General features: G+C 42.8%; 1 protein-coding gene across 1 annotated transcript; it reads right to left on the bottom strand.

Annotated features, from left to right (window-relative positions):
• Positions 1-822: 822 nt before the first annotated feature.
• LOC126518345 (putative RNA polymerase II subunit B1 CTD phosphatase rpap2) lies at positions 823-26,419 on the bottom strand. The gene is made up of 12 exons (XM_050168196.3): positions 26,203-26,419; positions 25,708-25,822; positions 24,491-24,589; positions 24,284-24,349; positions 22,936-23,075; positions 20,601-20,813; positions 17,268-17,305; positions 14,614-15,275; positions 13,897-14,006; positions 9,884-9,964; positions 5,695-5,763; positions 823-1,014 (listed from the first exon to the last, which is right to left on the bottom strand). Exons 1-12 carry the CDS (start codon positions 26,241-26,243, stop codon positions 876-878), a joined length of 1,773 nt encoding a protein of 590 aa, XP_050024153.2. The 5' UTR covers positions 26,244-26,419; the 3' UTR covers positions 823-875.
• Positions 26,420-27,947: the final 1,528 nt, after the last annotated feature.

Genomic DNA, 27,947 nt, shown 5'->3' with positions numbered 1-27,947 from the left:
ACGTTTTAGTCCTTCAAGCAAAATTATCCCTATGCTTTATCGTTTCAACACCCCTCGCATGCTGTATAAGACATCAATTTTAATAACAGTAAAATTACATTATGCAGTCTTACGCGCTAAAAACCACAATATGATTACAAGGCACGCATAGTAGGGGACCCGATTAATTTCGACCACCACAGGTTCTTTAGTCTGCATCTAACGTGCGGTACGCAAGCATTTTTCGCATTTCGCCTGCATCGAAATATGGCTGTCACGGCGGGTAATCGAACCCGCAACCTCGTGCTTATCAGTGCAACGCAATGGCCGCTAAGCCACCGCAGCAGGCTGACATCCGCAGTTTTGTCATTTTTCAAACAAATCAAGCATGATAATCGAAAAAGAAATTAACTGTATTTGAAGCTGAGTGCAATGTCTGATCATTTACCCGCTTCTAACGCGTGCCTTTACTGATTTATTTTTACAGGAAATTGGGCAGAAAACTGCCTGCACGGTGCAACCGGATATGAAACCAAAACTGCCTTCGCGGCGTTCGTATGCTTTACCGCATAATACAAATGTACTGCGGCAAAACTGTCTTTTTTATGTTAGTTTTTCTATGTTGGACACCCCAGAAAGTGGGCGCGCTTTAGGCAAATACTTCCAAATGCATTGGCGGTGAATTTCGGTGTTTTTTTCTGCACCTTGTTTAATTCGACCCGCTGGAACGCTGGATCAATATTGTCTGGTCCCATTAGGGTCGAATTAACAAAAGTCGACTGTATCGATACTCCCTTGTCCAAACGTTGATTACTGATGTGTCTCATCTTGCACACTATCATGTAACGTGGTCATGTAATTAGTTTATTTAATATACATAAAGCCTAGAGGCAGCATTAACTGCCCAGCAAGTCGTCAACCATATGCATTGTGTCCTGCAGAGAAAGTCCACTGTCTTCCAAGAATATGGAGAAGCGCCTCCGCGATTCCTCCATCATAATGGCGGAATTCAGTGGTGGACACTTTCTCGAAAGCCTGTGATGCAGAAAATGAGAAATTAAGGTCGTTAGATACAGTACATTTCAGATGGCATTACATTTTTTGCAAGGCCTAGTTCATAAAAATTACATGCATTAAAATCAGATAGCCATTACTCAATTTATGCAACACCTTTGCACAAGGCTCATCAGCAAGTAATAGTACGAAAAAAATAAAATGACCTAAAACAACATTTCACAAAAGGAATCACAAAATGTAGGAAACTGTTCCATGAAGCAGCAACTAGAAAAGGTAGCAGCCCTCAAAGCTAAGAGTAGGTGTTTTGGATGTTGTGATAACTGTTATTGTGATTGTAATGATGATATATAATCAACCTATGTAGGTATGTCTATGACAGGAGGGGAAAAAACATATACCAGAACAGAATATGGTAATACTATTCTTTATGATTAAAAATGTCACTAAGTGTTGTTAATTCTCCTATGCTTCCCTGTGCATCAATCAGTGATGGCCTTATTGAAAGCATTGCTTGTTACTTATTGCTAACAAATGACACTGAGCCAGAAAGTGTCCAAACATTAAAATGACACTTTATTTTTATGAGGGCCTTCAAAACCTCTCCCCTGAACATAATAAACAAATCTGTCCATTGTTATGTTTGGATTGTGCGGATGTTTATCAAGCACCATGGTTTCATGAACAGCTTGTTAATGTGGAAGATTTCTAGCTGTATGGCCATACGCCTGGCATTAAGTCAGTCCAAAACAAGCAAAGCAGTCTCAAAGACAAGCCACATGAAACTGAAATGTAATGCCTTGCTGCAACATTTTTTTAAGCCACATAAGCTTGCATAACTTTCTACAAGTAAGCTCTCATACAGACTAATGGCAACCCATTTAACACAATTATTTGCAACTAAAAAAAAGTGCACCTTTTAAATATCATTACAGCTAAATTATACTTAACAATATATCGCAAGAGTAAAATTCCAAGGCTATCACTATTATAAAGCTAAGAGCTACAGCAGTGAATAAAACGTGTCATGTCATATAACAGGTTTCGTGAACTTAAAGTGCGCTAAGGACGAGACACCGAAGCAGAAGAAGACAGGACGAATGCAGACTAACAACGAAATAATGTCTTACCAACTAGCCTCTCAACACACTTTCCTCGAATTCATATAACAGGTATTGCCAAACAGATATAGTATTGCCGTGTGATGTGTTGCTTTACTGTTTTTAATCTTATTTTTGAAGATAATGTCTTCCTTGACGAGTTACCGTCATTTTTTCGTAACGGGTATGTAGGTTTCTACAGTCTGTTTCTAGCCTCTTTTATGGGCCGATACCAAAGACGGTGTAGTCTAAAAATGTCACAAAGCTGACGATAATGAATGATGACGATAAACCATACAATTTATACTGAAAGCCACGCTGATGATGAATATGATAATTATTATGATGCTGACAATGATGATATGATGATGATAGCTGATGACAAAAGGTTGGAAGGCGATTTAACCTCTAGATTACCTCGATTAAACATTGTCGCTCCAATACGGCTTTCAATAAATTATACAGTTCATACATCCCATTCTCCCATCCACCTCGCCAAAGACAACATTTCCTTGCATCAACTTCAACTGGAAGTTCAATCGCCTTCCACATTTTTTCTTACTAAGCAGACAAGTGACCCTATCATTTTATGTTTAGAAGCTAGAGTTGTCACATTGCTTGGCCAATACCACATCGCCACACCTACACTGTTTTAAACTTGAGCTGTTATACTTCATTAGAATACGTCTTGAACTCACTCTGATAGAGTTCTTGAAGGAGCGGGTCTGTGAAAAAGATCAAAGCACCTTCGAGCTCCTTCACAAACCTTTGCTCTGTTTTACAACAGTTATCAATAGCCTCCTACATCATATACAAATAGCAGCCAGCTACTTACAGTCGTAATTCAACAACTGCCAGCTGTGGCATTGTTGCGACTTTAGTGCTGCCTGCTTTCTGGGCACAAGTTTACCCAATATGAAGATCTATTTTTATTTATTCTTTCTGGTACTGCTTCTGCTTCTTCAATAACAGCACATTGTGGCAATATTTAGTGAATCACAAAAGGTGTGCATTGAAACCAAACCTAACCTAACTTAAAGGGACCCCAAAACGATTTTGTCGATCTTGTACAAATGTACCGAGTCATTAGAGTAGGTCCTTCTGATCATTAATTGATGCATCTAAGTGCTCCACGTAAAGCGTGTAATTTATTATAATGTTTTAAAAAAATGTGCATTGCTGCCAATCGCAGCACATCGCTCAGCTGAATTTTAAGCCACCGCTACCCATTTGACGTCATTTACCCCAATGACATCGGTAGGGCAAGCTATCTGATTGGCTGCCCAGGGTGCGTCATCAATAATTTTTCCAACTTTATGGGGAACAAATGTTGTTTGTAATAATTGGAATGTTAGTTAATTTGTTTAATAAAAAAAAGTAACAGAAAAGGAATGCACAAGAACAATTTCTCACTACACTTAAGCACTTCCTGCACACAGCAAGCTTGTGTCTGCTTGTGTTACAACATGCTCCATTTTGACGAGGGCTCCGCTCTCAAAGTTGGTCTCAGTCTTTTCGCGAGCACCATGATACAACTTTGTTGCGTTGTGGGCTGCAAATGTAGCGACTGGCAATATGTCAAGCTGCGACACTGTGTCCCTCTGCAAGGCAGCAGATGAGTGGACTGGCTGCAGCGCATCAGACTGCCGCTATCAGATCGGCGCCAGGATTTGCGCGTTTGCGGTCGTCACTTTACACCGGAGGATTACTACCGCAATAGCGTTTCGAGAGTCTGGTATTCGAGTAAACGCAAGCGCAAGGGGACAGGGCCTGGCTGTTTGACCGTGCCATTTCACGAGATGAGCAGAAGCACAAATGTGAATGGTCTGCACGGTGCAGCCACCTGGTGGCATAGAGCTCAACCAGACACAGTAGCACTAACGAAATGTATTCTTCTTTGCTGCTGATGTAAATTTTCCACAGGAGTGTAATCATCAGCATGTTGTTTTTGTAAATGCTTAAAATGTTTTACACTTGGTTAGAGCAATATTGGCGCTTTGTTTGGCTGGTTAAGCTCTGTGCCAACAGGTGGCTGGACCGATCAGGCCACTGCCAGACCGATCAGACCGATCAGGACCGAACATGCAGACCGATCAGGCCACTCACGTACGTCTACGGTAAAGCTCCTTCATCAGATCAAGTTTATGCCTCCAGCTATCCATCGAAATGCCCAGCTCACTTGTGGTTACCGGAATGCCCGACACGTTCGGCACTGCGACAGAATGCTTGGAACGCACGCTGCTTCGATAGCTCTCGCTTAGGGTCGACTGCCAAGCAGCTGGCGGAGAGATTGAAGAGGCTTCGTGTGCTCACTCCTAGAGAACCGAAAGTCGACGACATGACGTGCCATCATGACACAGAGCCAGCGAAGGCGGAGCTTAGCCCCGATCACTCGGCGAACAAATTGAGGAGAAAATGCATGACTATGGAGGAGGGCAACTTGTAACCGTCCGTAGCTCTCTTAATATGACACACCTCACACAAATTGTGGTGCGAATGATTAACGTTAGCTGTACCTTATGCATATACAAAATTTGTCCAAACCGTTTCACGAGCCCTTTAAGAAGAGGCTTTACCTTGGGATGAACTCTCAGTTCCCTATTCAAATACATGTGAAATGCAGAAATACTCCTCTCACTGGACAACCACTGAAACAATTTTAAAGAAATTTGTTTTATTTAAGAGAGAAAATTGAATACCACCAGCTATTCGAGGCAGAAGCTTGATATAGGCTCTCATAAAAAATGAAAATTGCCAAAACTTAGTAAGTTACAAAAAATTGAAGCACTAGCTTTTCAAATTTGCCACTTCGCACGAAAAAATACATCTCGCAGTTCTGTAAACTGTATCTGTTACAATTTCTGAAGCGAACAAATGTGTCATACAAGTTTACAGCTTACATGAAATTGTTTCAATATTTATAAGAGTTTTGCATAAATTCCTCTCACAAATTAGATGTATAAGTGTGTTGTATAATACATCCATTCTTCCTACTTTAGATGTCTTAATAGGTGCACTCTAAGAAATGTGGCATCATTTTCTATTTCCGAGTTTAAAAATTGTAAGTGTAATGCTTCTGAATTTTTTTTCTTTCATGTTTAGTGATGATTTCTGCTAAAGAAAGCTGATGTATAAAAGATATGCTTCCTAAAGTAGTTAGATCCTAACTTCTTTTTTTTTCAAATGCAAAAGGCTCATGAAATTCGGTGCATTGGATGAGGAGCAATGGATTGCAATGAAATGCGACAGCCTGACCAAGTATACAAGTGCAAGTAAGAAGCACAGCTAAAAAGAACCACATGTGAGATTGTGAGTCACAGTTTGGCTGCCACTGCTGTGCAAATGTGGGACGGTGCAGTCACAGTTAAAGGCCAACTGCAATGAAACTTTACATTGGCTAATTTTGTTATAAATGGGCAGTATATATACTATCAAAGAATCTCAACAAAGCTCCAAGGCTGGTAACTCATTTATTTTTATTACTAACAAGATTAAAACAGCGTGTTACCAGATGACGCACGTCATGTGGTGATTAGGCCATTGTATCATTGCAGTTGGCCTTTATTGCCATGGCATTGATATGAAAAAGTGTACAACTCACATGACCAGTATCGCAGCTGCTATATGTGTCCAGGTTTCCAACCTGAAGGTGATGTTTTCAGCAGAGAGCCTAAAGTGTAGAAGCAGTAGCAGTAATAAAACAAGTGCAAACACACACAGACACGCGCACACGCACAGAAAGAGAGAGAGACAGAGACAAGTAATTCTTCGCCTAATCACCAATCCCTCCTTATAGGAGGCAGATATATTATACCTGTATTTGCAATCATAAAGTACTAAGACTATGGCTTAGCATTTCAGACTTGGTTTCAATAAACCAATTTATTTATGCACATCGAAGCCCTCTCATCTTCGAAATAATTCCCTTGCACAGCAATATAGAGCTCCCAGTGTGCCTCACACTTTGCTAATATGTCCTGGAAGTCTTCTTTCGGGAACGAATTTAGCACCTTCTGCTATTTGGGCTTGATCTCAACAATCACATCAACCTGGAGTCATTAAGCTGGTTTCCTTTAATTTCAGGGAGAAAGCTAAAGTCAGCAGAAGCCAAATCTGGCAACTCGAATGGGTGTGGAAGAGAAACCACACTGTTTCCGATTAGAAACTCATGCGTGTGTCGCAAGCTTTGTGACAGGGTGATCCAGCTTCTGAGCCACAGATGCATTGTCACCGAATGTCTATGTCCTCCTTAAGATGCCCTAAAATATGACAGTAAAGTGCACTCTTGACAGTCTCGCCATTCTAGGAAAATTCTTGATGCAGAATGCTTTGAATTCTAGCCCTTGCCTAGCCTGCCTTGGTTGTAGAGATGATGCGCTTTTCCACTGCGAAGACTCTTAGTTACCCCCTGTGATGATGTTTAACATGAAATATGGGTCATTAGGCAAATTTAGCTCCCAGTGACTTCACTCTCACCAAAATTAAGAAACCAGCTCAAAAGGGCATAAATCTGATGTACTTGCTGAAATTAAGTGCAAATTGCAGAAGATGCCCAGCTTGATCTGGTAAGAAGACTTCCAGGACATATTCGCAAAGCTGGAGAAATGTTGGGAAGGCTGCATTGCTGTACAGGGGGACTACTTCGAAGGTGACAGTGTTTGAATGTAGATCAACAAATTACTTTCTTGAAAACAGAGCTCACTTTAAAGCTTTCTGATAACAACTCATATATAAGTAGATCTTCAGACACCTTTTTTTTTTTTCTATGTGTACTACAATAATGTCCATACTAAAATATGAATGTCATTTCTCTAGTATTCTTCATGGTAGTTACCACAGATGACAAGGTTTGTTCAGCAATATAATGCAATACCAACTGCATGCTAAGACATGCCTTTACTAGCTGCAAGTCTGAGTACTGACTGCAGCCATAACTTGAAAAAATTGAGCTACAACCACCAATCCTCATGATTTCGTGCACGCAGTCGCCAACCATGCTCGATGATTATTTGCACAGCTTCGCAGCACTGCTCCCTTAGACTTATTGCATAAGAATGACCAAAATTTCAGATACCTTAGAGCACAAGGTTCGATAATTTGGAGTTAAGACAGCACTACACAGTGCTAATATGGCCAATGAGTTGTGCAGAAAGAGCAATATTTTTGTTTTCATACATCATGGGCATGGCCACCAGCCATGTTGCTGGAGCCTTCCCATACTGAAACTAGCGAAGCATAGTAGATCCAGTAGATGTCAGCCATGCTAAAAGCACGGGAAAAGGCAAGCCACTAAGTTCTAAAAACTGCAACTATAGTTTGCTGAGTGTGTTACATGCATCCAGTGTTCGTTTATTAACATTTGAAACAGTAACACGGTCATGGACGACTTCTTGATCGCTATTGTAAATTTTTGTTAGTCAATATTTCCAAGCAGCTTCAACTGGCACGAACTCCATCCTCAATGTCTCTGCTGACCATAGGCGGCAAGTTTTCATTTTCCAGGGGGGGGGGGGGGGGGGCTGGGCCTCGACCAGCCTTCCAAACACCACATATATATTAATAACAGTTGCACTTGAAGAAACTTCGTGTGATCTCGAAGAATTGTTCTCTGAAGTGACAGCCTTATATGAGTATTTACAAGACCTCATAGTAAAAGACAGTTCAATTTCACAGCCGGAGTCTTCTCGCACCACCAAGAATCTGGCGTCTCTCAGTGATGTAATCTTCCTTCGTGTACTTGTCGTATACTTCGCTATCACTAATACTGCTTTGCCTTTCCGGAGAAACTGCAGGCTCTGGCTCTCTCTCTATTTCTTCTTTTTTTACTTTGAGTCCAAGTACAAGTGCTGTTGCACATGACTGCTGTTGATTTTGATTTCGAGTGAATCCAGCCTGGCCTCATTTCGGCTATTGCGTAAATTATACAGGGTGTCCCAAGTATCATGCACTAAGTCTTTAAATAAGAGCAATTGCGTTACTCGAAGAAAACCTAGTGCATATTGTTTCCAGTACAGTGGAGTAGCCGCCAGTAATATTTTCGTTACTGAGATTTATTGAGGTAATAGTAATTAATTATCTAACTCAAGAAGTACTGTCCTAGTTATCAAAGTGTCAATGAGGCATTTGTAGGTAGCCCCAAATGACATCTAACTGTGGTGTTTTCAGCGATGCACTAATTGCATACTAAACATTTACGACTGGTAAAGATACTCCATGAAATATGGAAAACATCACGTGACTGCGCTCCAACTCGCATCATAAAGCAGTGCCCTCAAATAAACTGATTGAAAGCAACTGATTTCCCTTTTGCAAACCTGAAAAGAAAGTGCATCACGTTGATAATGGTACGGAAGGAGCACCAACAGCAAGTCTCGTGGCTTCGCAGCTATTCCTTCCTCTCATTTATATGTCACACTTATCAGTATCTCAAGGTCAACTGATCACATTGATAAGAAAAGCCCTTTGAGAATGTGGCCGAACCGCCACTCTTACCACACACGAAATGCAAGAAGCAATGGAATAGGCATAGAATGTTTCAATATCCCGGCTTTGCTCGCACTGCATCGAAAGAGTGTGTGCATAGCTATATTGCTATATTTCGTGCCAGAAACTTGCCTCGGACCAAAGCAAATTTAGAATGACAGTTTTATTTTTCACGAGAGTGCATACCTGCTGCAAAAACAAGCTCGTGGCAAAAATAAAAGCGAATAAACGGACCGGGAAATGACCCACGTGTAGAGAATGGGCAAAACCGATGCATTCAAGGAAGTAAATGTAGCACTTAATGAGCCGAATAGGCAATCAGGACGTCTGCACAAAAAACAACAGAAGAAGGAAACCATCAGTTAAAGTGTGCCTTTATTATCTGCGAATTCGTAAGCACAGTTGGTGCCTAGAGGACGGGTTTGAATAGGTGCCCTTCTGTAGCTATGCAGTAATGAGTCCGCTTTACCACATCTTCAGTGGCTTTCTTCATGACCGACGCTGGAATTCTATGGCAGACATCCATTATCCTTACCTTGAGCTCATATGACGCGGTTGCCTCGATCATGTAAACACAATATTTCACATAATCACAAAGAAAGAAATCAAGTGGAGATAGGTCAGGTGACCTAACCGGCGAATTTACAGGCCCGCGCCTTCTAATCTATTGCACATGAAAAGTTGCATCCAGCCAGTTTCGTGCTCGGCTGCTGCTGTGTGCTGGCGCCCCATCCTGCTAATACCACAAAAGTGAAAGATGCGGCAACGGGACTTCACTGAGAAACTAATCCACCACTCCTTCAATTACTTCGTCCATGTGACCCTACCCAGTCAGTGTGTGATCAAACAAGATGGGACCGATTATAGCACCGGCATAATTTCCACACCATACACTGAACGCCCACTGGTACTGTCCCAAGTGCGCTTTGCCTGGTATGGATTGGAGTCACTCCAATAGTGTGCATTATGCAAATTTACCTGACCATTTCTGCGAAAATTGCCTTCATCTGTGCATATGATGTTGCTCAAAAAGTCCGGTAAATCATAAGCTTTTGTGAGGAACCAATTCAAGAAATCTAGATGATTCTGCAGGTCCCCGTCTTCAAGATTGTTGCTGGCTAAGGTGGTACGAGTGAAAGGGCGAGTGATTTAGAATCCTCCAAACTGGTGATTTGGAAATTGTTACGTGGGTGGCCACGTCCCGCACACTAACTGCCACAAGAGAAAATCAGGGCAAAGTTGCATGTATTAGCATGTCACACAGACTACTTTGTATGGCAGTAACACAATTAGCACCAGTTTCTTACCTGAACGTCAAGATTAGTTCCGTCAAATAAGATGACACCTCTGACAGATCCATGTACAGCACATCCAAGATGTCGGGAAGCCTGAAATAAAAAATCTTTCTTGTTCATGTGCATCAGCAATATTGCATAATGTCTCCATTAAATCTACATATCCTTAGCACTCCTCTTTAAAGCTGCCAAATGTAAAGGTTGGCACAATTGTCACCAAAGCAAAGGGACATGGCGTCCTCTGTCAATTTCTTTTTTACACAGATGTCAGATCCATTGTGTGCAGTACACAATAAAAATCTTAGTTTGAGCAGTGCAAAATTCCTCAAGGTTGGAATACCAACTCATCCTGCAAACCATCATTATGAAACAACGAAAACTTCACAATTTAAAAAAAAATAAAAGAACATGCCATTCCCTGAAGCACAGTTTTGCTGTATGTAGAGAACGAGCTGTGGCTGTTCTTCTGCCCCCAGCAACTAACTCTCCGAGGTGTGCTGTCTACAACTGTGATGTGGAGGTGGCACAAAAAGGGAGCCACGATGGCCACAGTTTATTAGACCAGCCAGCCATGATGGCTATAATCCTGTAGCAGTAGTTTAATGCAACTGCTACATCTAATGCAACTGCTCCACCCAATGCATTAGGAATGTCATACGTACAGCAAACGGCAAAATGGCGACCATAAACCAAGCCAGAAAAAAAAAAAAAAAGAACGTTTGATGGCAATATGGCTAGCTACCTTGCATTGAGCTTTTTTTTTAGTAAGTATCGGTTTCATTCTTTACATTGAGTAGAATTAGTTACGACGGTAACGTGCATGCAAATTTGAACGCGCTTTTTATCCAAAAAAAGTGCATGTTATAATTGTACAAATACGGTATATCAGGTAAGCTTCTGGAATTCCCAAAGGGTCTTCTGAGCATGCTGCATTGAAACAGATAATTTCGTTTCTCTATTTGAAATATTTGTCAGGATTCAGTGAGCGGCCTACTTTAACGAAGTGTCCGAACACACTGAGAAATTTACAACTTCTACAGCATTTTGCTGATGTCTGTCTTCAGGGATGCTGAAGATGTGAGAAATGTGCTAGGAATACGTTTTCAACCGTAAGGATGAATTTACCCCTTCATGAAGTGAAAGAAAACTTGGTTTGTTCCCTGTCACCCCTGCCTAATAAACACTCTTTTCTGCTGCCCTTGTGGTCGTTACACAAACAAGGTGCCCAGTTATCAGAGATAAAACAGAACTGAACACCACTCTTTTACCAAGGATAAAAGTTTCCAAGGGGGTCCAAGGATAAAGGTCAAAGATCACAATTTCTATCATATTTATTTCTCATCACTATACAGATGAACAGTTGCATTCAGTATGTGCTGCAACACGGTGCCTGTTGTTGAAGGGGTTCCAAGACTGCACGGCGGCGCCAACATACGAAAAATTGGGTTAAAAAATACAAGTAATGGGCCCTGATGAAGAAAAGTTCCCGTAATGAAACATTGGCCTCAGCTAAATTCTGTTTGACTACTGCTCATCACTTCAAGCTTCCATCTTCCTGTAAACTCCTCTCTTGATTGAAGTAATGTGAAAGGTGTTTAGTTCTCTATTTTTTCCTACTTTGGTGTAGTCTTGGAGCCTATGCAACCATGGGAACCGCGTTGCAACTCATATCGAACGCAACTGCACTTCTTGCGCAGGAATGGGTTCTGCGTTTCAAAACGAGACTTAGCTACAGCAAATTCTTGGCAGTAAACCCGTAAAGTTTACACAACACGCAATCAGACCAGACCAGACAACGCGAAAACGAAAAAATCAGAATCGTGACCAAATCCGGCAACGTGATCCCCGAGGTCGGCAAAATTAGGATCCTAGGCATGGTCATCGAAAAGCACGGAAGGAACGGCGAAACCATCACCCGTCTCAAGGCAAAAGCAGCCAACGCGATTCGACTCCTCAAACGAGTCACTTCCCGAAAGGCTGGCATGAGAGAGGAGAGCCTAATTAGGCTCGTCCAATCTTTCGTCATCAGCCACGTCGCGTACGTTGCAGCCTACCACAGATGGCTGCAACACGAACGAAACAAGATCAACGTGCTCATCAGAAGAGCATACAAGACGGCGCTGGGCCTGTTCAAGTCCACAAGCACAACCCGCTTGTTACAGCTCGGGCTACACAATACGCTCGAAGAAATAGCCGAAGCGCAACGGACCTCTCAACTGGAGCGGCTGTCCATGACCAAAGCCGGGAGGAAGGTACTGGACGATCTGGGAATAAGACGCTCGAACAAGGTGGAGATGAAGCTCCCCGTCCCCGAAGAGGTCCAACGCCAGACCAGAATCGACCCCATACCGAAGAACATGACTCCCGAGTTCAACAAGGGAAAAAGAGCGGCGAGGGCCAAGGCTCTCATCGACCAGCATGCCAACGACGAACACGCGCGGTACGTGGACGCGGCCGAATACCAACGGAACGCCTTCGCAGCGGTCGTCATAGAGGCGTCAACCGGCGCCACGAGGACGGCAGCGAGCGTAAGAAGCACCGAAGCGGAACAAGCGGAGGAGGTAGCCATCGCCCTGGCCATCGCCGACGCAGACTGCCACACGGTGCTGAGTGACGCTAGACAGGCGGTGCGAAACTTCGCCAAAGGGCAAATCTGCAGGGAGGCTGAGCGCGTACTGCGAGCGGTAAAACTAGACGAACGAAAAGTACGACTCAAGTGGTTCCCGGCGCACGTGGGCGACGCGTCGGAACGCAATGAGAACCATAATGAGACGACACACGCCGCGGCGCGAGCGCTAACCAACCGCGCCCCGGCGACAGACCGTCCGACGTGGTTCGGAACTAAGGACCGCATGGCGGATTACAATGAAATCACGAAGGCCTACCGCTTGGCTCGCAGGACTCTTCCACCCCCGCACCCGAGACTGAGTCGAGCAGAGGCGGTAGTACTGAGACAGCTCCAGACCGGATCGCTACCGAGCCTGAAACTGATGAATCGCATGTACCCCGAGACATATCCGACAGATATGTGCAGAGTCTGCCGGAGGGAGACCGCAGACTACACGCACATCTTGTGGGACTGCATTAAATATCCAGAAGACGCTAAATCAAGAACACTCCCACTGCGGCTCGAGGCAGCCGCAAAGAGCTACGACCGAGACGATCAGCTCTGGGCCGTCCAGCAGGTCCTCGAGGCGCTCGAAAGGCACGGACCCAGCGAGCCGGCAACGGCGAGCGGAGACCCGCGCCGAGTAACGGCAACTTCGAGGATGACGTAGGCCCTCGTCGGGGCGCACGAGCGCCCAACTGCAGGCATAAATAAAGTTTCTCCAATCCAATCCAATATGAAAGGAGTACGGACACACACTTCTGAAGTTGTACTTGCACATAAAAGGATGGCACATGGCAAGCATGAAGGTCTGGTAACACTTGAAATATATTTTAATTTTATGCAAAACTTGGTCTCAGAATGCCAGACCTGGCGCCGTTAATTTCATTGTGACATCATGACACAGAGCAAAATCTGATGACATTGTTTAGCAATAAGGCTAGGTACAATGATGTTGATCATAAAAAAGTCAACAAGTGCGCTGCACATGTTTCCTCTAACTGCACTTGTGTGCAGCTACCACAGTAATCCCAGTGACCACACGTGCCAGAGTAACGTGGTGTCATGATGCATCCACGTCTCGGACACCGACATAAAGACTGGTTCGTAAAAACATGTACAATCAAACCTTGTCATAATGAAACTAGATATAAGGAAATAACGGATGTAACGAAGTGAAATTCCACTTTAAATATCCACAGATTCATATTGCAGTACATGGAATGTTGGATATAACAAAGTGATGGATATAACAAAGTAACTTTGACTCCCCCTTTAAATTCATCACAATGAGGCTTTATCGTATCATATTAAATTATTTAACTGCTCTGACGCTCACGAGTATTCTTCCCATGGTTACAGTGTTTATTTATTGCGAAAATATGCCAAATCACAAATATTGTGTCAGGCTACTTACACTTTCCTCAACCAGTTAAGGACTATCCTGCGTCGGTGAACATTCTGAGCATGGCTGTCTACAAGGGGAAGCACAGGTTCTCGTTCACATGACTCTGTCGTGTCAGGGTCCTGAAAACATTGTTCCAGTTAGCGAACTGCAGGTTGTCAAGAAAATTCTGCCCTATTCATCTCACATCTCACATCGAAGGGTAACACAAGACGTGGGACCCCAGTACTTTACAGACACTGGCTTTACTGTACACTATTATTCTGCACTTGCTAGCAATGTATTTAATACTGCACAAGATAATTCCTCTAATGCACATAGCAGGAGACACAACAAGATTCCTCTCCAATAACCATTGCAGGAAAGTTTCAACACAAACCCTGAGGAATAGCAAAAGGCACCTCGGAAAAATGGCAATTCAAGCCTCACCAAGCTAGGACGAGCTTGGCTGAAATCTATACACAGCTTCTAAATTTATTCAAATGCAGAAGGCTGTTTCCAGTTTGCATTTGTACAACACTGCTAAGATCAGTGCTACTTCATGATGGGAGTACATATGTCCATAGTCACATTAAATCTTGCCAGTCGAATAAAAAGGTGTGTCGTACACTACACGGATATGACATAAATATCAACTGTTTCATTGAAAATATGGTTTCATAGTATGAAGGTACAACTTAATTGAAAATAAAGTAATACAAAGGCAGCAAGAGCAGCGTTCCCACATACCTCTGTCTGCTTTTCTTTTCTTGGCTTGCTGTCACATGTCTTTGACACTGACGTAGCACTTTGTTTCGGTTTTGCATGCACCTCTCTCTTTTTAAAGCTATCCTGATGCCGTTCGCGAATTTCCAGTTTTCTTCGTTGTGAATCTTGTCGCAGCTGCTCCATTGTCGGCATAGGAGCTGATGGCTTTTTTGAAACCTGCACATCTTCATCATCATCAGAGTCCAATGCAGCTGCCCCGAGCCTTTCCTCGGCCCTCTCCTCCTCGTCGAGGCGTTTGCAGAGCTTTGAATAGAGCGCATGATAGCGCTCAACTTTGATGGCTTCCTCCCGCTTCCTATTGTTAATCCGAAATCGCCTGGCTGCACCAGCTCCAACAAGAAAGGCAACTGTCTCCGCCGTGATCCACTGCTTCAGGGCATGTCTGACTCGCTCCATTGGAGGACCAACTGTGTCACTACTTGTGGTAGGAGCTTTTACTGCCCTGGCTTGCTCACTCGCCAATGCCTGCTGCCACGACTTCTGGTTGCGAATGGGGACACTCTTCCTTGTTTGACTGTTCAACTTTTGAGCTGCTGTCGGTTCGTCATTGTGTGGAAGCGAAGTTGCTGCAGGATGCCTCTCATATGTGTTGGGGCTTTCACGTTCATAGTCATAGCCATCCTCTGCGAACGTACAGGAACAGGCAGTTTTAAAAACAATCTAAGGCACCATCTACCTCAAAAACACCTTTCTTTTACGATGCAACACATTTTTAATGGCAGAGCAAGGTTGGTTTATCTCATAATAAAATAAACGAGCTTTTACGTTATTATAAATGTACGGACATATTGACTGAGACTTCTGAATGTCTTAGAATAATTTACAGAGTTCAGTTAAACAATGTTGAATACAACAGAAGTTTAACAAATCACTATCTGACATTTATAACCAAGGGAGCCATAATAGTGGCATTTCATTATGCAGAATTGAATTCAAGACTGCTGTGCAAGGTTCCTCGTTAGCTTCCAGCTGTCTCTGCCCTTGAAATATTTTTTTCGAATATAGTATACATTTTTTCCCAGCATTATTTTTTCTACCTGCTTCTAGTTCTTTAGCTGTTTTACTGCAGGACCCTGTGATTCAATGCTTCACTCATATATGTAGTATACATATATACGCACACACATAGTAAAACATCGTTAAAACGATCCCATGTCGTACGATTTCTCGGCACCAATGTTCACGATCAAGAACACAAAGAATGGCCCAATACAGTTGCGCTTCTGTTTTACTGGTTAATACGCTATCGGAAAGCACAGTCTTCGGGCATCAACATGCAGTAAATTGCCAAACTGTAATCGCATGATACATTTTTTGGCTGCAAGATCATGTATAGGCGCCTACCACGGTAGCTTCCCTAAATACTCACCAGCCCGTGTAATGAAAAAATGCCAGCACACACTTAGTTTCCTCTTCCGGTACCAGCAAATCTCACGGGCCATCACACATTGCATTCACAACTGTCGCTGCTAACCCTATCGCGATAAGCATCTGCATTTATTTGTTTGACAGCATGTGTAGTAGCACTGTAAGAAGCACACTGCACGCTTTTAATAGACGATAAGCAAAACGCACCGCCGTTTCCTGCCGTCCCCCAACAGCAAGAAGTGAGCATCATGTTTTGCTCTGGCAGCGTCACATTCCAGCATTGCCAACATGCTCGATTTTGTTTCACTTTCTCATCGCTGTCTTAAAACAGTGCGCAGCAGGAAAACAACAAAATGTGTCTCGGACCACTCAAGCCCCACAAGCTCGATGCACGTCGGTGTCTTGTGTCGCACCGATTCTCGCGGAGTGGGCAAGTAACAAATTCCAGCCAGAATGCCCCACCTGAACACGTTGCTGACCCAGGCCGAAATCAAGGAGCCCAAATGTGAGCTTGCCGAAGCTGCAAAAACGACAACGTGCATCGCAGGTCGTTTGCGACCCACCAGCTCAACATGCGTCAGCATCTCGTGCTGCAACGATTTGTCCAACACTTCCCATAAAATAGATGTCAACTACAGTTGAGTCTGCCAAATTATTTAGTGAACTTGGATTGTACGCTTTCCCGGTTATCAAGATATTTCTTGCATTTCTTTTCAAAACTTATGAACAAAGTAGCACTGTATATGTTTGCATATGCATGTGTGTGCTAGTATATATTCTTATTTATTACTTATTGTTTATGTTTACTGCATCTTTGGATACTATAGTATCCATATGCTCCTTTACAGAGCAACTATTATGCTTAGTCACTTTATTTTTCATCACATCATTCCTTCAGAAACTTGTCTTTTCTTGCTAATTAGTCGCACATTGTCATATTGTGAAGTATAAAAACTATTTTATCTCTGCATAGTATTAGTGGAAGTGAAACACTTGTGGCCCAATAATGATCTGCAAGACTTGGAAAGGTTGCTCAGCAGCAGGCTGTCAACTGAAACGCATTACCAGATTTTACCCTTTTAAATGGCTACCCTGTTTTGATATTCCTGAAGAATAGCAGCAGACTTAAGCATACCAGTTCAGTCCAGCCTTTCCACATCATTATTTAATGACTATTCAGTCTATCCATGAGTTATCTGCAAAGTGGTGTTAAAACACTTCCAGGAAGCAAATGAATATATACTCACCTAGTTCTTGATCATAAGTGCCTGACTCCTCAATGTTTCTAAAGGAGAAACAAATCAGACATGGATTTGTCTGAGTATTGAAATGCAATAATGCATATGCTCGAGAACACACTCCAATGAATGGAATAAGAATAAACAATCACAGCTGACACCCTTTAAGATGTACACAGAGGGACCCCCCCAAATCTGTCGTACGAAAAGATCGCAGCAACTCAAGGGCACGAAATCAAAAACTAACTAAGCTGAGGTTCACAAATTATTTAACTTTATTTATCTAACTTATTAGAGAATTCATCTTGAGTTCCTCAAAAACGAATATTAGAAATTTTTCATAGAGCTAATTCGTGAAAGGATACCAAATTTTGCACTCCTGTCCTAATCAAATATGGAATCATACAAGCAAAAACAAACAAATTTGAGCGACAAGAGATAGAAGAGAGATTTTATTGATAGAAAAGACAGGGAGGTCATTTTGAGCTATTGTGCTCTAGTCTGCTACTCTGCACTGATAAGAGAAGTGCTGAGTGCTTATGTACATTAGATGGTGGCCCTACTAGAGCCGCTCATCTAGTTTCTTGTCATGCAGAAACTTTAGTTTCTTTTAGAGCGCTTTAGTGGTTCGCAATCAAGTTGTAGCGTCATGTCATGGACCGACGATGCAATATGGTAAGTGCATAAACTGTACTTTTTCTTACTGATAGATAGAAGGATGAACTTGCTGAGTGCAGTTGATAGGCAGTTGACTTCCACCGAGACGAACTCAAAGGGATCATAAAAATCCGTTTGTCGTATCAAAAGCGTGTGCTAATAGAAGTAATCCACAAAACTAAAAAGCCGCTATATTACTGGTGAGCCCAAATGTCCACAATAAAAAATAATGAAAGAAACAGAATTAAAATGAAAATACAGATGTAAAAAGAAACAGTTGTTGGATCTGCATAATAGGAAGTGCTGCTCTATGCATTCTTACTTAAAGGGCGCCTGAAATGGTTCGAAGAAATTTTGTAGACTCAAAGGGTACAGCTGCAGTAAAACAGTCGCACCACAATTTAAGTGAGGTATCTCATTAAGAGATGTACAGACGGTTACAAGTTACCCTCCTCTCCAGTCCGTGCTTTTTCCCCTGAACTTGTTCGCCGAGTGATCAGGGCTAAGCTCCGCCTTCACTGGCTCTACATCATGATATGAGGTTGTGTCATCTACTTCTGGTTTCTTGGAGCCAGCGCGTGAAGCCTCTCCAACCTCTTCACTAGCCGCCTGACCGTTGATCCCCAGCGAGAGCTATCCAAGCAGCGTGCATTGTGAGCATTCTGTTGCAGTGTTGAGCATGTCCGGTATTCTGGTAAAGGCAGGCGAGCTCGGTGTTTCAACAGATGGGTGGGGCTGTAAACTAAAGTCCCTCCATATTACTACTACATGGCGATAAAGGGGCTTTAGCATAAACGTGAGCGGCCTGGGTGGTGCAGCCACCTGGTGGCGCAGAGCTTACCAGCCAAACTAATATTGCTGTAACCAAGCGTAAAACTCTTTCAGCACTTAAAAAAACAACATGCTCATTATCACGCTGTTGCCGAAAATTTACGCCAGCAGCAAAGTAGAGTACGCTTGGTTACTGCTACATTAGCTCTGTGTTCGTATGGTCAAGCTCTGTGCCACCAGGTGGTTGCACCTTGCGGACTGCTCACGTTTGTGCCTCTGCCCATCTGCCAAAACGCCCAGTCCACCTGCATTTATCGGAATAACGGATATGCTAAATTTCTCTGTTGTGGTAGTAATCCTCTGGTGTGAAGTGATGGCTGCAAATGCGTAGTTCCTGGCACTGATTGTATACCGACAGCCTGATGCACTGCAGCCACTCCTCTCGCATACTGCCTTGCAGAGGGACCCGATGTCACAGCTCGACCTGACGCCAATCGCTAGGTTTGCAACCCACAACGCAACAAGGGCGATTCATGCTCCTCACCAAAAGAACCCTCGAGATCAACACTAATAGCGCAGCTTGTGACAACATGGAGCCGATTGTAACAAAAGCAGACGACACATGCTGTGTGCCAAAAGTGCTTGAGTATGGTGACAAATTGTCTTGTTTTCTCTTTCTGTTACTTTCTTTTATAGAAACAAATTAACCAACATTGTAACTATTACAAATATCTGTTCACCATAAACGGTGACAGACGGTGACAAACGGCGACAGTTTTCCACAAGCCTCATTTTGTGCCCCATCAAGGTGCAATGCCTGTATCAGCAGTGGCATTGATCCTCCTCACACTAGCATAGCGAGGTGCTTAATAGCTGCCAGGCCATTGTTTCTGCTGCAGAGCAGCAGTCGTCTCATATGCTGTGTTGCACCAGCCTATTGCCCTCGCACATTGTTAAACATTGTCGAAGGAGCTTCAGTGCATCGCTAAATCTTGCTACCACTTTTAATACTTCATCCTTGAAGCGAAAGTGTCAATTCTTTTTGCCTTTTCCTTCTTCTGTTGGGTCTATGAAAAACCAAGCAACTGGTCACACACTGTACCTCATATCCAAAAAAAGAAGTCTATTGTAGTACATTGTAAAAGAAGCTTAAACATTTACATGTGTTTCATCACTTTGCTTTTTCATTGCTCACTTACAGCACCTTTAATTCTTGTTCTGATGCATAACTGCAAGCATTATTGATATGCCACTTTTCTGCTTTTCTCTGAAGCACAACATTGTATTTCTCATCTTCTCTATCCCATGATGCTGGTTGACAATGCTATTTTCTTGCTTACATTTTTTTATGAACAGTCATCTTGGCTCAGCAGTGCACTTTGAACTTACTAGAGTCTACATTTGTGGAGTGCTATTTGCTTGTTTTAATTGATGCGACCCCCCCTCCCCTGTAACAGGCTACCCTTCACAATGCTGCAGTGCTTGAGGGTATATAAAACAACACAAAAAAATTTAATTCTTGGGTTTTACCTGCCAAAATCATCAACGGATTATGAGGCATGCTGTAGAGGGAGTCTCCAGATTAACTTTGACAAGCTGGGGTTACTTAGAGTGCACCCAAAGCACTAAACACAAGCGTTTCAGCATTCCACCCCCACTGAAGCATGGCTACCATGGCCAGGATCAAACCCACAGCCTCATACTCAGCAGCCCAACGCCATGGCCACTAAGCTACCACAACAGGTAGTATCTGAAACAGGAAACTACAGAAACATAGAAAGAGCTCCAGTGCCTTGCAGCTAAATCACAATGCAATGAAGAAACAAAATAGCACAGCTTATAATGTGAAAACAACGCTACTTAGCATAAATTTCAAGCAGGCTGTCTGGTAATTGCATTCACATCAACAGTCACCTTGCCTGGGCTGTGGACTTTGGACTGTCCAGGGTCATTTTGTCAATGCTATCTGCCAACTTCTTCAAAGCATCAGGAGTCACATAAGGCGAGACGTCCTTCGCAGGTCGTAGCATATCTGCAGGTGGGCTCTCTTGAGGGCCTTCAACATCTTTCGCAGACAGGCGGCTATGACCAAGGTCTACCTCCTCGCCACGGCCGTCTCTCTTTACACTGGAGGAAAAAACGATTACTTTTGTTTGGTTGCTTATTCATCATACTAGGAACATAAATGTGGACTTAATTTCAACGAAGTGCAAGTAGACATGATAAAGCATGACTTCAAGAAGCAACAGTACTATGTTCAGTGACAGGTCAAAAACACAGCAGCAAGTGTCTCTCAAGGTAACATGTGTACATGTGCCAGTGAATCAACTTGCCTATAGTCCCCTTTCCTTCCTTATTCTCTGCATCGATGTCCTCGCCTTCAATTTTCTCAGATGGTTTCTTGTAACAAAACCCCTCGCACTGCTGAGGAGTTTTCTTATGCAGCGGCCATTAAGCATTGACACACACACACAATTAAGGTGGTGGAGAAAGGCTCTTGAGGAGGAGGTGCTTTTTGCATGAGGTTCTCCTTCTAATCACCTATTCAGATGGCCTGTTTGTGCTGTAAGCTGTCTTTATCTTCAACTTGGAAATTTCGGCTGTTCACGCATGTGGTGCATGACCGTAGTGTGCACAGCTGAACAGTTTGGGCTCCTCCTCTTTGTACCTGTAGCATTTGAAAGCGAATTTTAATGTAAAAGCATTATATGCCCCATTATGCAAAAGTCCATCAGCATCGGCGTGACCAAAAGATGGTACCAAAAACGGCCAATGGCGCAAGGAGTAAAAACACACCAAGAAATGCTTGGATTGGGGTAAAATTTCTCAGGAAGGTTGCAGTAAACAAAGTAAATTAATGGCATTGAAAAGAAAATATGGTATATTTATGTCTGTGTGGGAATCGAACCCATGCATCCGGAGAGCGAAGCAAGCCTGCTACCCGGACGCCACGGCAGCTCTATGGTTTTGGCTGACTAAAGGTGTGCCTAGTGCATGCATCATTGCACAAGTCAGGTTGCAGCCATCTAGCTAGCAAAAGGTGAGGCCTAGTGTGTGCATCATTGGACACGTTGTGGCACAGCCAATGGGGAGGTGGTGGCACTATGTCCTGAGTGTATAAAATGAGCGCGTTCATGACATTCTGAGGTCTACAAATGGCATAATGCTTTCGCATTCCCACACGTAAGAAGTCTTAAGTGTCGCTGCCGAATTTTCTGTAAAAAGTGAACGGATAAATTGCAGGTGCATCACGCCTTCTTGAGGGGAATCTCTCCTGCCTTGCTGACTTTTCATTGACAACAGAACACTACAATGTCATAGAAACACCTCGTCTACACATTGTTCCACTAATGACACCGACTCATTGCAAAGGCAATGCAGGTTTATTTAGACTACTATCCCCCACCATGTGGAATCTCGGACTGCGTGCATCTTGTAATGCTTGTATTTTTCTCTCTCTTTTGTATATGACGCACCCTAATTTAGAAACACCTCGTCTACACATTGTTCCACTAATGACACCGACTCATTGCAAAGGCAATGCAGGTTTATTTAGACTACTATCCCCCACCATGTGGAATCTCGGACTGCGTGCATCTTGTAATGCTTGTATTTTTCTCTCTCTTTTGTATATGACGCACCCTAATTTCTAAATTGCACGTGAAACATGATGGCTTCTTGCCAGTGAGTACGATACTATGGAAGCCACAACTTCTAAAAGTGGTCTCTGTTTGTGCGTGTCACCAGGCATTCATAGTTTGGAAAACTAGGTGCAGAAAACATAGACACAAAAGGAATGAAAGCGACAACACAAACATTGCATATTTATCAGTTTAAGAACAATAAAACAACCAGAACAAGTACACATGATGCATACTTGGAGTGGTCGTTTTACTGTTGCGAAAGCTTCATCAATGAGAATTATTTTCCATATATAAATTTGCAATGACGAGTTTTCTACAGTATACCTTGTGGCTTAGTATGATAGAAAGCTGTGCAAGCTGATAAGGATAAAAGGATAAGATGTTTGTGTTGGCCTTTTCATTACTTCATGACATGTAGGAATAGAGGCCACTTTGAAGAGTAATAGCTTTTGTAGTACTCTATATCACTGGCAGAAGGCCATATGCTATTCCTCAGCTATCTGTGCTTAATTGGCAATGTATCACTACACTTCTGAATCATGTTTGAAAATCTGGGAATGTTGATGGGGTTTTGCGGAAAACCAGCCTGAATAAGTTGATGGTACCTTTGTGCAAGGTGCTCTTCCTCATGGTAAACTCTGTACTTTGTAGCAGTGTCTGCCTCATCTCGAAGCCACAGTGGCCCATCCCACAGTTGGCCTTTCAGAAATGTTGATGCACGATAGCAGGTGTTGCTGCAGTATTGCTAGAACAAGGTGAAACAGATAAAGGTAGAGCAAAAGATCACTTGATTAAACATCATGTGTATGAACATCACCGTTAAACAAAGGGCCACAAAATGTCCATGCCAATGGCAAGGACATGTGTATGTTTTAGTTGATAGAAGCTTCACTTGGCTGAAGGGCGTCCTAACCTCTTTGGCATCATGCAATTATCCTAAATTCTCACCAAGAATGACCAAACTTTTTACTGTGGAATCCTTTATAAAGAACAATAGAGTCGATATTTTAAGCATTTATTATGAAAGATATCAACCATTTATTATCTGCCATTTATTTAAATTGATGTTAAACAGCATTACACAAGAAAGTGGAAAGTACAGTCGATGATAAAATGAAAAGTGCAAGAAAATGAGAAGCATCATCCCGGAGCTAAGCTCGTCCTTGGCCCCCATGAAACACATGGATGAACACAGCTTGTCCACGGCAAGGAAGTGGTTTCTGAGAAATCCATGTGTATTTCTCGAACAAAAGCCTTGCAGTTGAAGAAAAATTTGTCCTCGTCTGGGGATTGAACCCGGGACATATGCCTTTCCAGGGTGGTTGCTCTACTATCATATGAGCTAGCCAGAAGGATAGCAAATTGCCGAGCAAGGTCGAATTAATCATCAACTCCTGCGAAAGTCTGCAGGGTAGAGGAACATTAATGAAAGAAAATAAGATGTTAACATGCATTATCCATTTGAATGTGTACTCTAATAATACCTGATTTATCGTAACACACCTAGGTAATGCCTGCATAGGCTTTTAGGGTACTTAAATAAGAAGAAAATATTTCCATCCATGAGATATCATGAGATATCATGAGGCTACGAAGAAAATCTAAATGGCTTTTCTTGAATTATTGATATTAACAACGAAGTTTATCTACACTCCGGTTTTATGATGGATACCGAATAAATCAAGCAAGACCAACAAGGAAAAGAAAGAAAAGAATGACACATGTAATTAATTTTGCTGCGGAACAACAGTACAAAGAATGCAATAAATCACAAAGCCCCAAATTCCAAACAGAACATAAATTGCAAGTACAAAGCAACAATGTGTGATGGCCCATGCAATCTAATAACATACGCCCTAATCACCATACAACAGCATGCAGTTTTTCCCATGCTAATTCTTATGCTGGGCTATGGGTTTAAATAGTAGTGGGTTTAAATTGCAGTTTCCTCACCTTGCGATGTGTAATGTCATAGACTTTCTTCGTTTTCATGCAGATGTGATACTGCTGCTTTGGTACCTAAAGATGTAACAAAGAAATTATATCAACTTAGCTAATCACCAAAAACAACATGTAGACCATATAGAAAGCTGCTTAGACTCCTCCAATGAGTGGAAGCAGGACTACAGCAGAACAAATACAGAGAAATACAAGGCCTACCTGAGCGATATTCTTGTTGCAGAGCGGATAGCCACAAAGCCGCACTATTGTTCTTTCCTCAACGGCATCCTGATAGTCTTGTTGAGATAGTTCATGCAACTGAAAAAGAATGTAGAATAGCTCAGTTGTCTTCTTTCAAACAAACATGAAGAGACCTCAGAGACCTTACCAAGTTATCCGAAGTTAAGCTACACCGCAGCAACCAATATGTCAGGTTTGGAGTTGGAGTTGGAGTTTATTTCACCACAGTGATTCAATGTTTACATATTTATACATGAGGCAAAGATACAATGTGTGGTGTGGAATGCGGGAAAAAAGCTGCGACATAAACGCAGCTTGACTTGCAGAAATTGCAGAAAAACGAATTGCAGAAATTTCTGAGACAATTGCATTGGTCGATGATGATATACGAATATTTATGGTGCAAAAGCAAGGTATGGATAAAGAGTGCCAAACAATTCCATCGTCATTCCATACAATATTTTCCCACAAAGCATTCTATAAGAACTGCAGTACAAAGCTATGCAGAACACGAACAGTTGTTGAGACAGATTTTGGTAATGGATATGCCAAAAGTATTGCTGGCCTTGTGGTACCTACAAAGTACACATACCATAAGCCCTTCCTGGTTTCAAATCTGCAATGAGAACATGGTCTCTAAAGTATCAAGTGTATGACCAAAGCAATCAGTAATTAGTTTTGCAATCAAAGTTGTGGAAACGGGCAGACACCTGCTGCTTGCGGAGAATTTTAGATTGGGACGCCCAAGCGCTGTTTCGGTGTAACTCCATTATAAGCCTTTTGCTTTCTTTTGTGCTCAGTTTGTGTCGTTTCGTACACCTGGCGGTGGGCGCCCACCAATGCTTGGCCACCCTAAACAAAAACTCAGCAGTATATTGACGCCGGGAGCCTATGCCAGTTCACAATCGGTGCCTGAATTATTTCCATACTTCCAGATATTAATTGCAACACACAATGTGTAAAGGTTAACACATCCCATTGGCAGAATTATAATATGAGGGTAAACTAATACCAATGTAGCAGTGACAAACCACTTTCTTTTTTTCAGTGCAGATTATGCGGTTCGGCAGGTAAACAATTAAACACACTTCACGCGTGTTTGCGCAAATCCAATAACAAGCAAACGACATTGGCCAGAGTTCCTCGCAGATCGCCCACACTATGAACATTTCCAGTTTCACTTAGACATTACTCACAACTCCAAGCAGCCAATCCTCGGACAGCGAGCTCTCCAGCATCTCCTCCACGATCTGCGCGGCTCTTTTCTTGCAGCTGTCTCGCCTCTCGATTGTTTTCAGTATGGCTTGCTTCCTGCAATTCGCAGCAAGCGGCATGACAATCGCAAGAACGAAACGTCAGTTGTTAGATTGCTAACAGTCTTAACGCGACTTTTGAAAGAAAAGTTTTGATGCAATCTGTCATTGAGAGTGTAGGTTTTTCTTTGAGTTTTATTGCAGCAAATACGCGCAAGGTAACATACATTATTTCCTAATGCTCCTAAAGGCGAAGCCGTGTGGAGAGTTGTACTGTGTTTCGTCACCTATTAGAGAACTGGTTCTTTCAAGAAAACATAGAAGTGGCTAAAACTATTCCATGCTAGCCCTGCTCACACTTCTATTTATGCTGAAGTCGCCTGTATGACTAAGAAAGATTAGATATGAACGCGTAAATGAGCGCAAACATCCGTTTACCTCTCCGACGTAGGCACCGATTTTGACTCCGGCTTTTCCATAACGGGTGCGCGCGTACAGAGTTTATATGGCTGAGTGTGTTTAGCAATATGTTAGTCAGTTCACAGGTTTAAACACCTTGAAAGAGTGAAACATAAAGAAGGGATCTCCCAAGCTTATTTAGCTTCTACCATAACTTTCGCTGCGCGGCTTCACGCCATGTTTACGCTACGGACCATCGGCGTGCTGCGCGGCCGCCGCAGTGTTTTGGTTTGGTTGCCAACTTGATCCGTGTACATTTTGTTTTCCCGCTAAACTTCACTACTTTCATCAAGTGCCTGTTGTGGGAGCTGTGGGCAAGTAGCTGTGGGCGCCGTCCAAGGACTCGAGGTTACCGGTGCCTGTGCCGTAGTACAAGAAGCAAAATCATCGACGACAAAGCTTCAGATAAGAAATATTGGGGTTTGAGCAGGTTTTACACCCAATTCCTACCCTCAGCAGAACCACATACTGTTTCTAACCTTCTAAAACACAAACTGTGACATATCGGTGCAAAACATTTTTGTTGACTTAATTTGTCATTCGGAAGCACACAACAACATTCCACAAGGTAGCTGCGAAATTCTGACTTTGCTAATCTCGACAGGTCTTCAAGAAGTGGCAAGACAGTTTCACCACATCGCACTGACCTCATGACCTGCACAGCTTTAGAATAATACGCAGCAGAGGTCTAGTTCACCGTACCGGAGGCCATCTGTACGGGCTCACTCGCTGCAAACGCTATCAAGCACTGAGACATCGTAAATACGGGTGTTTGGTTACACGTCTGATTACCGGCGCTCCCGCACCCGTTGCCCGCGCCGGCTTCGAAATGGCGCGCATGGCGCGCATGAACGCAGCAGCAGTGGACTGGGGTGCTTGCTACTGCAAGGCACGCGCGTGCTTTTTGTACTCGTGAATTTCCATATGTGTCCGTGAATTTCTGCGAGAAAGCTACATCCCAGTTGACAATGCGAGGCGATGTGTTCAGCCTGCCCGTTCTGGCCTCACGGACATTCCATCTACTTGGGTAAGAAGTTATCATGACGGTTTCAGTGCAAGGACCCGCGACCGCTTTCGCGCGGCAGTGTCAAAGCTGCTATCTTAAAAAGAGTTTCAAAAAGTCACTCCCCGTCGCTGGGGCCACTGGGCTGATGCATTGTTGTATACCACGAAGGTGAGGGCGTTTGTGATGCACTGTTACCGCATTTGGACCCCAGCAATCACCCAGCTGTGCGTCTTACCCACCACTGTACGTTGTAACGGAGAAACGTCGATGATCGTTTCAATGGCTCTCGCTCTTTTTACATGAATGATGAAACCATCCGTTTACTATAAGTTATTAGATAATATATGGTTAACTATCCAATTGCTAGCTTGTAGCTGCTCGATCTGGGTTGTCTTTCGAGACAAAGCCTTGGTCATTTGCCCAAGCTCTTCCGTGTATGGCATGTTTCTAGCCTATTTCGTGGGCTGATCCCGGAGGTAGCGTAGTGTGCATATATATATATATATATATATATATATATATATATATATATATATATATATATATATATATATATATATATATATATATATATATATATATATATATGTATGTATGTATTATAATCCCTCATGGGATTATAAGAGGAAGGGCGAGTACATATGGTAGTATTTGCGAACAAAGAATATAAATACATTATATAATCACGAGTGTGTTATTACAAAGGTTTTGGCTTCGC

This window comes from Dermacentor andersoni, chromosome 3 (assembly GCF_023375885.2).
Source record: "Dermacentor andersoni chromosome 3, qqDerAnde1_hic_scaffold, whole genome shotgun sequence".
NCBI classification, from domain to species: Eukaryota; Metazoa; Arthropoda; class Arachnida; order Ixodida; family Ixodidae; genus Dermacentor; species Dermacentor andersoni.
The sequence above is the reverse complement of the archived record's forward strand: the minus strand, read 5'-3'. Positions and strand labels throughout refer to the sequence as shown.

Excerpts from the sequence above, each read along its gene's own strand:
- LOC126518345 (XM_050168196.3), bottom strand. The coding sequence starts at position 26,243 with ATGGAAAAGCCGGAGTCAAAATCGGTGCCTACGTCGGAGAG. Across the intron at positions 15,276-17,267 it reads CACTTATGATCAAGAACTAG|AGGATGGCTATGACTATGAA; the intron begins GTGAGTATATAT and ends GTACGTTCGCAG. Across the intron at positions 5,764-9,883 it reads GAACTAATCTTGACGTTCAG|GCTCTCTGCTGAAAACATCA; the intron begins GTAAGAAACTGG and ends TCTACACTTTAG.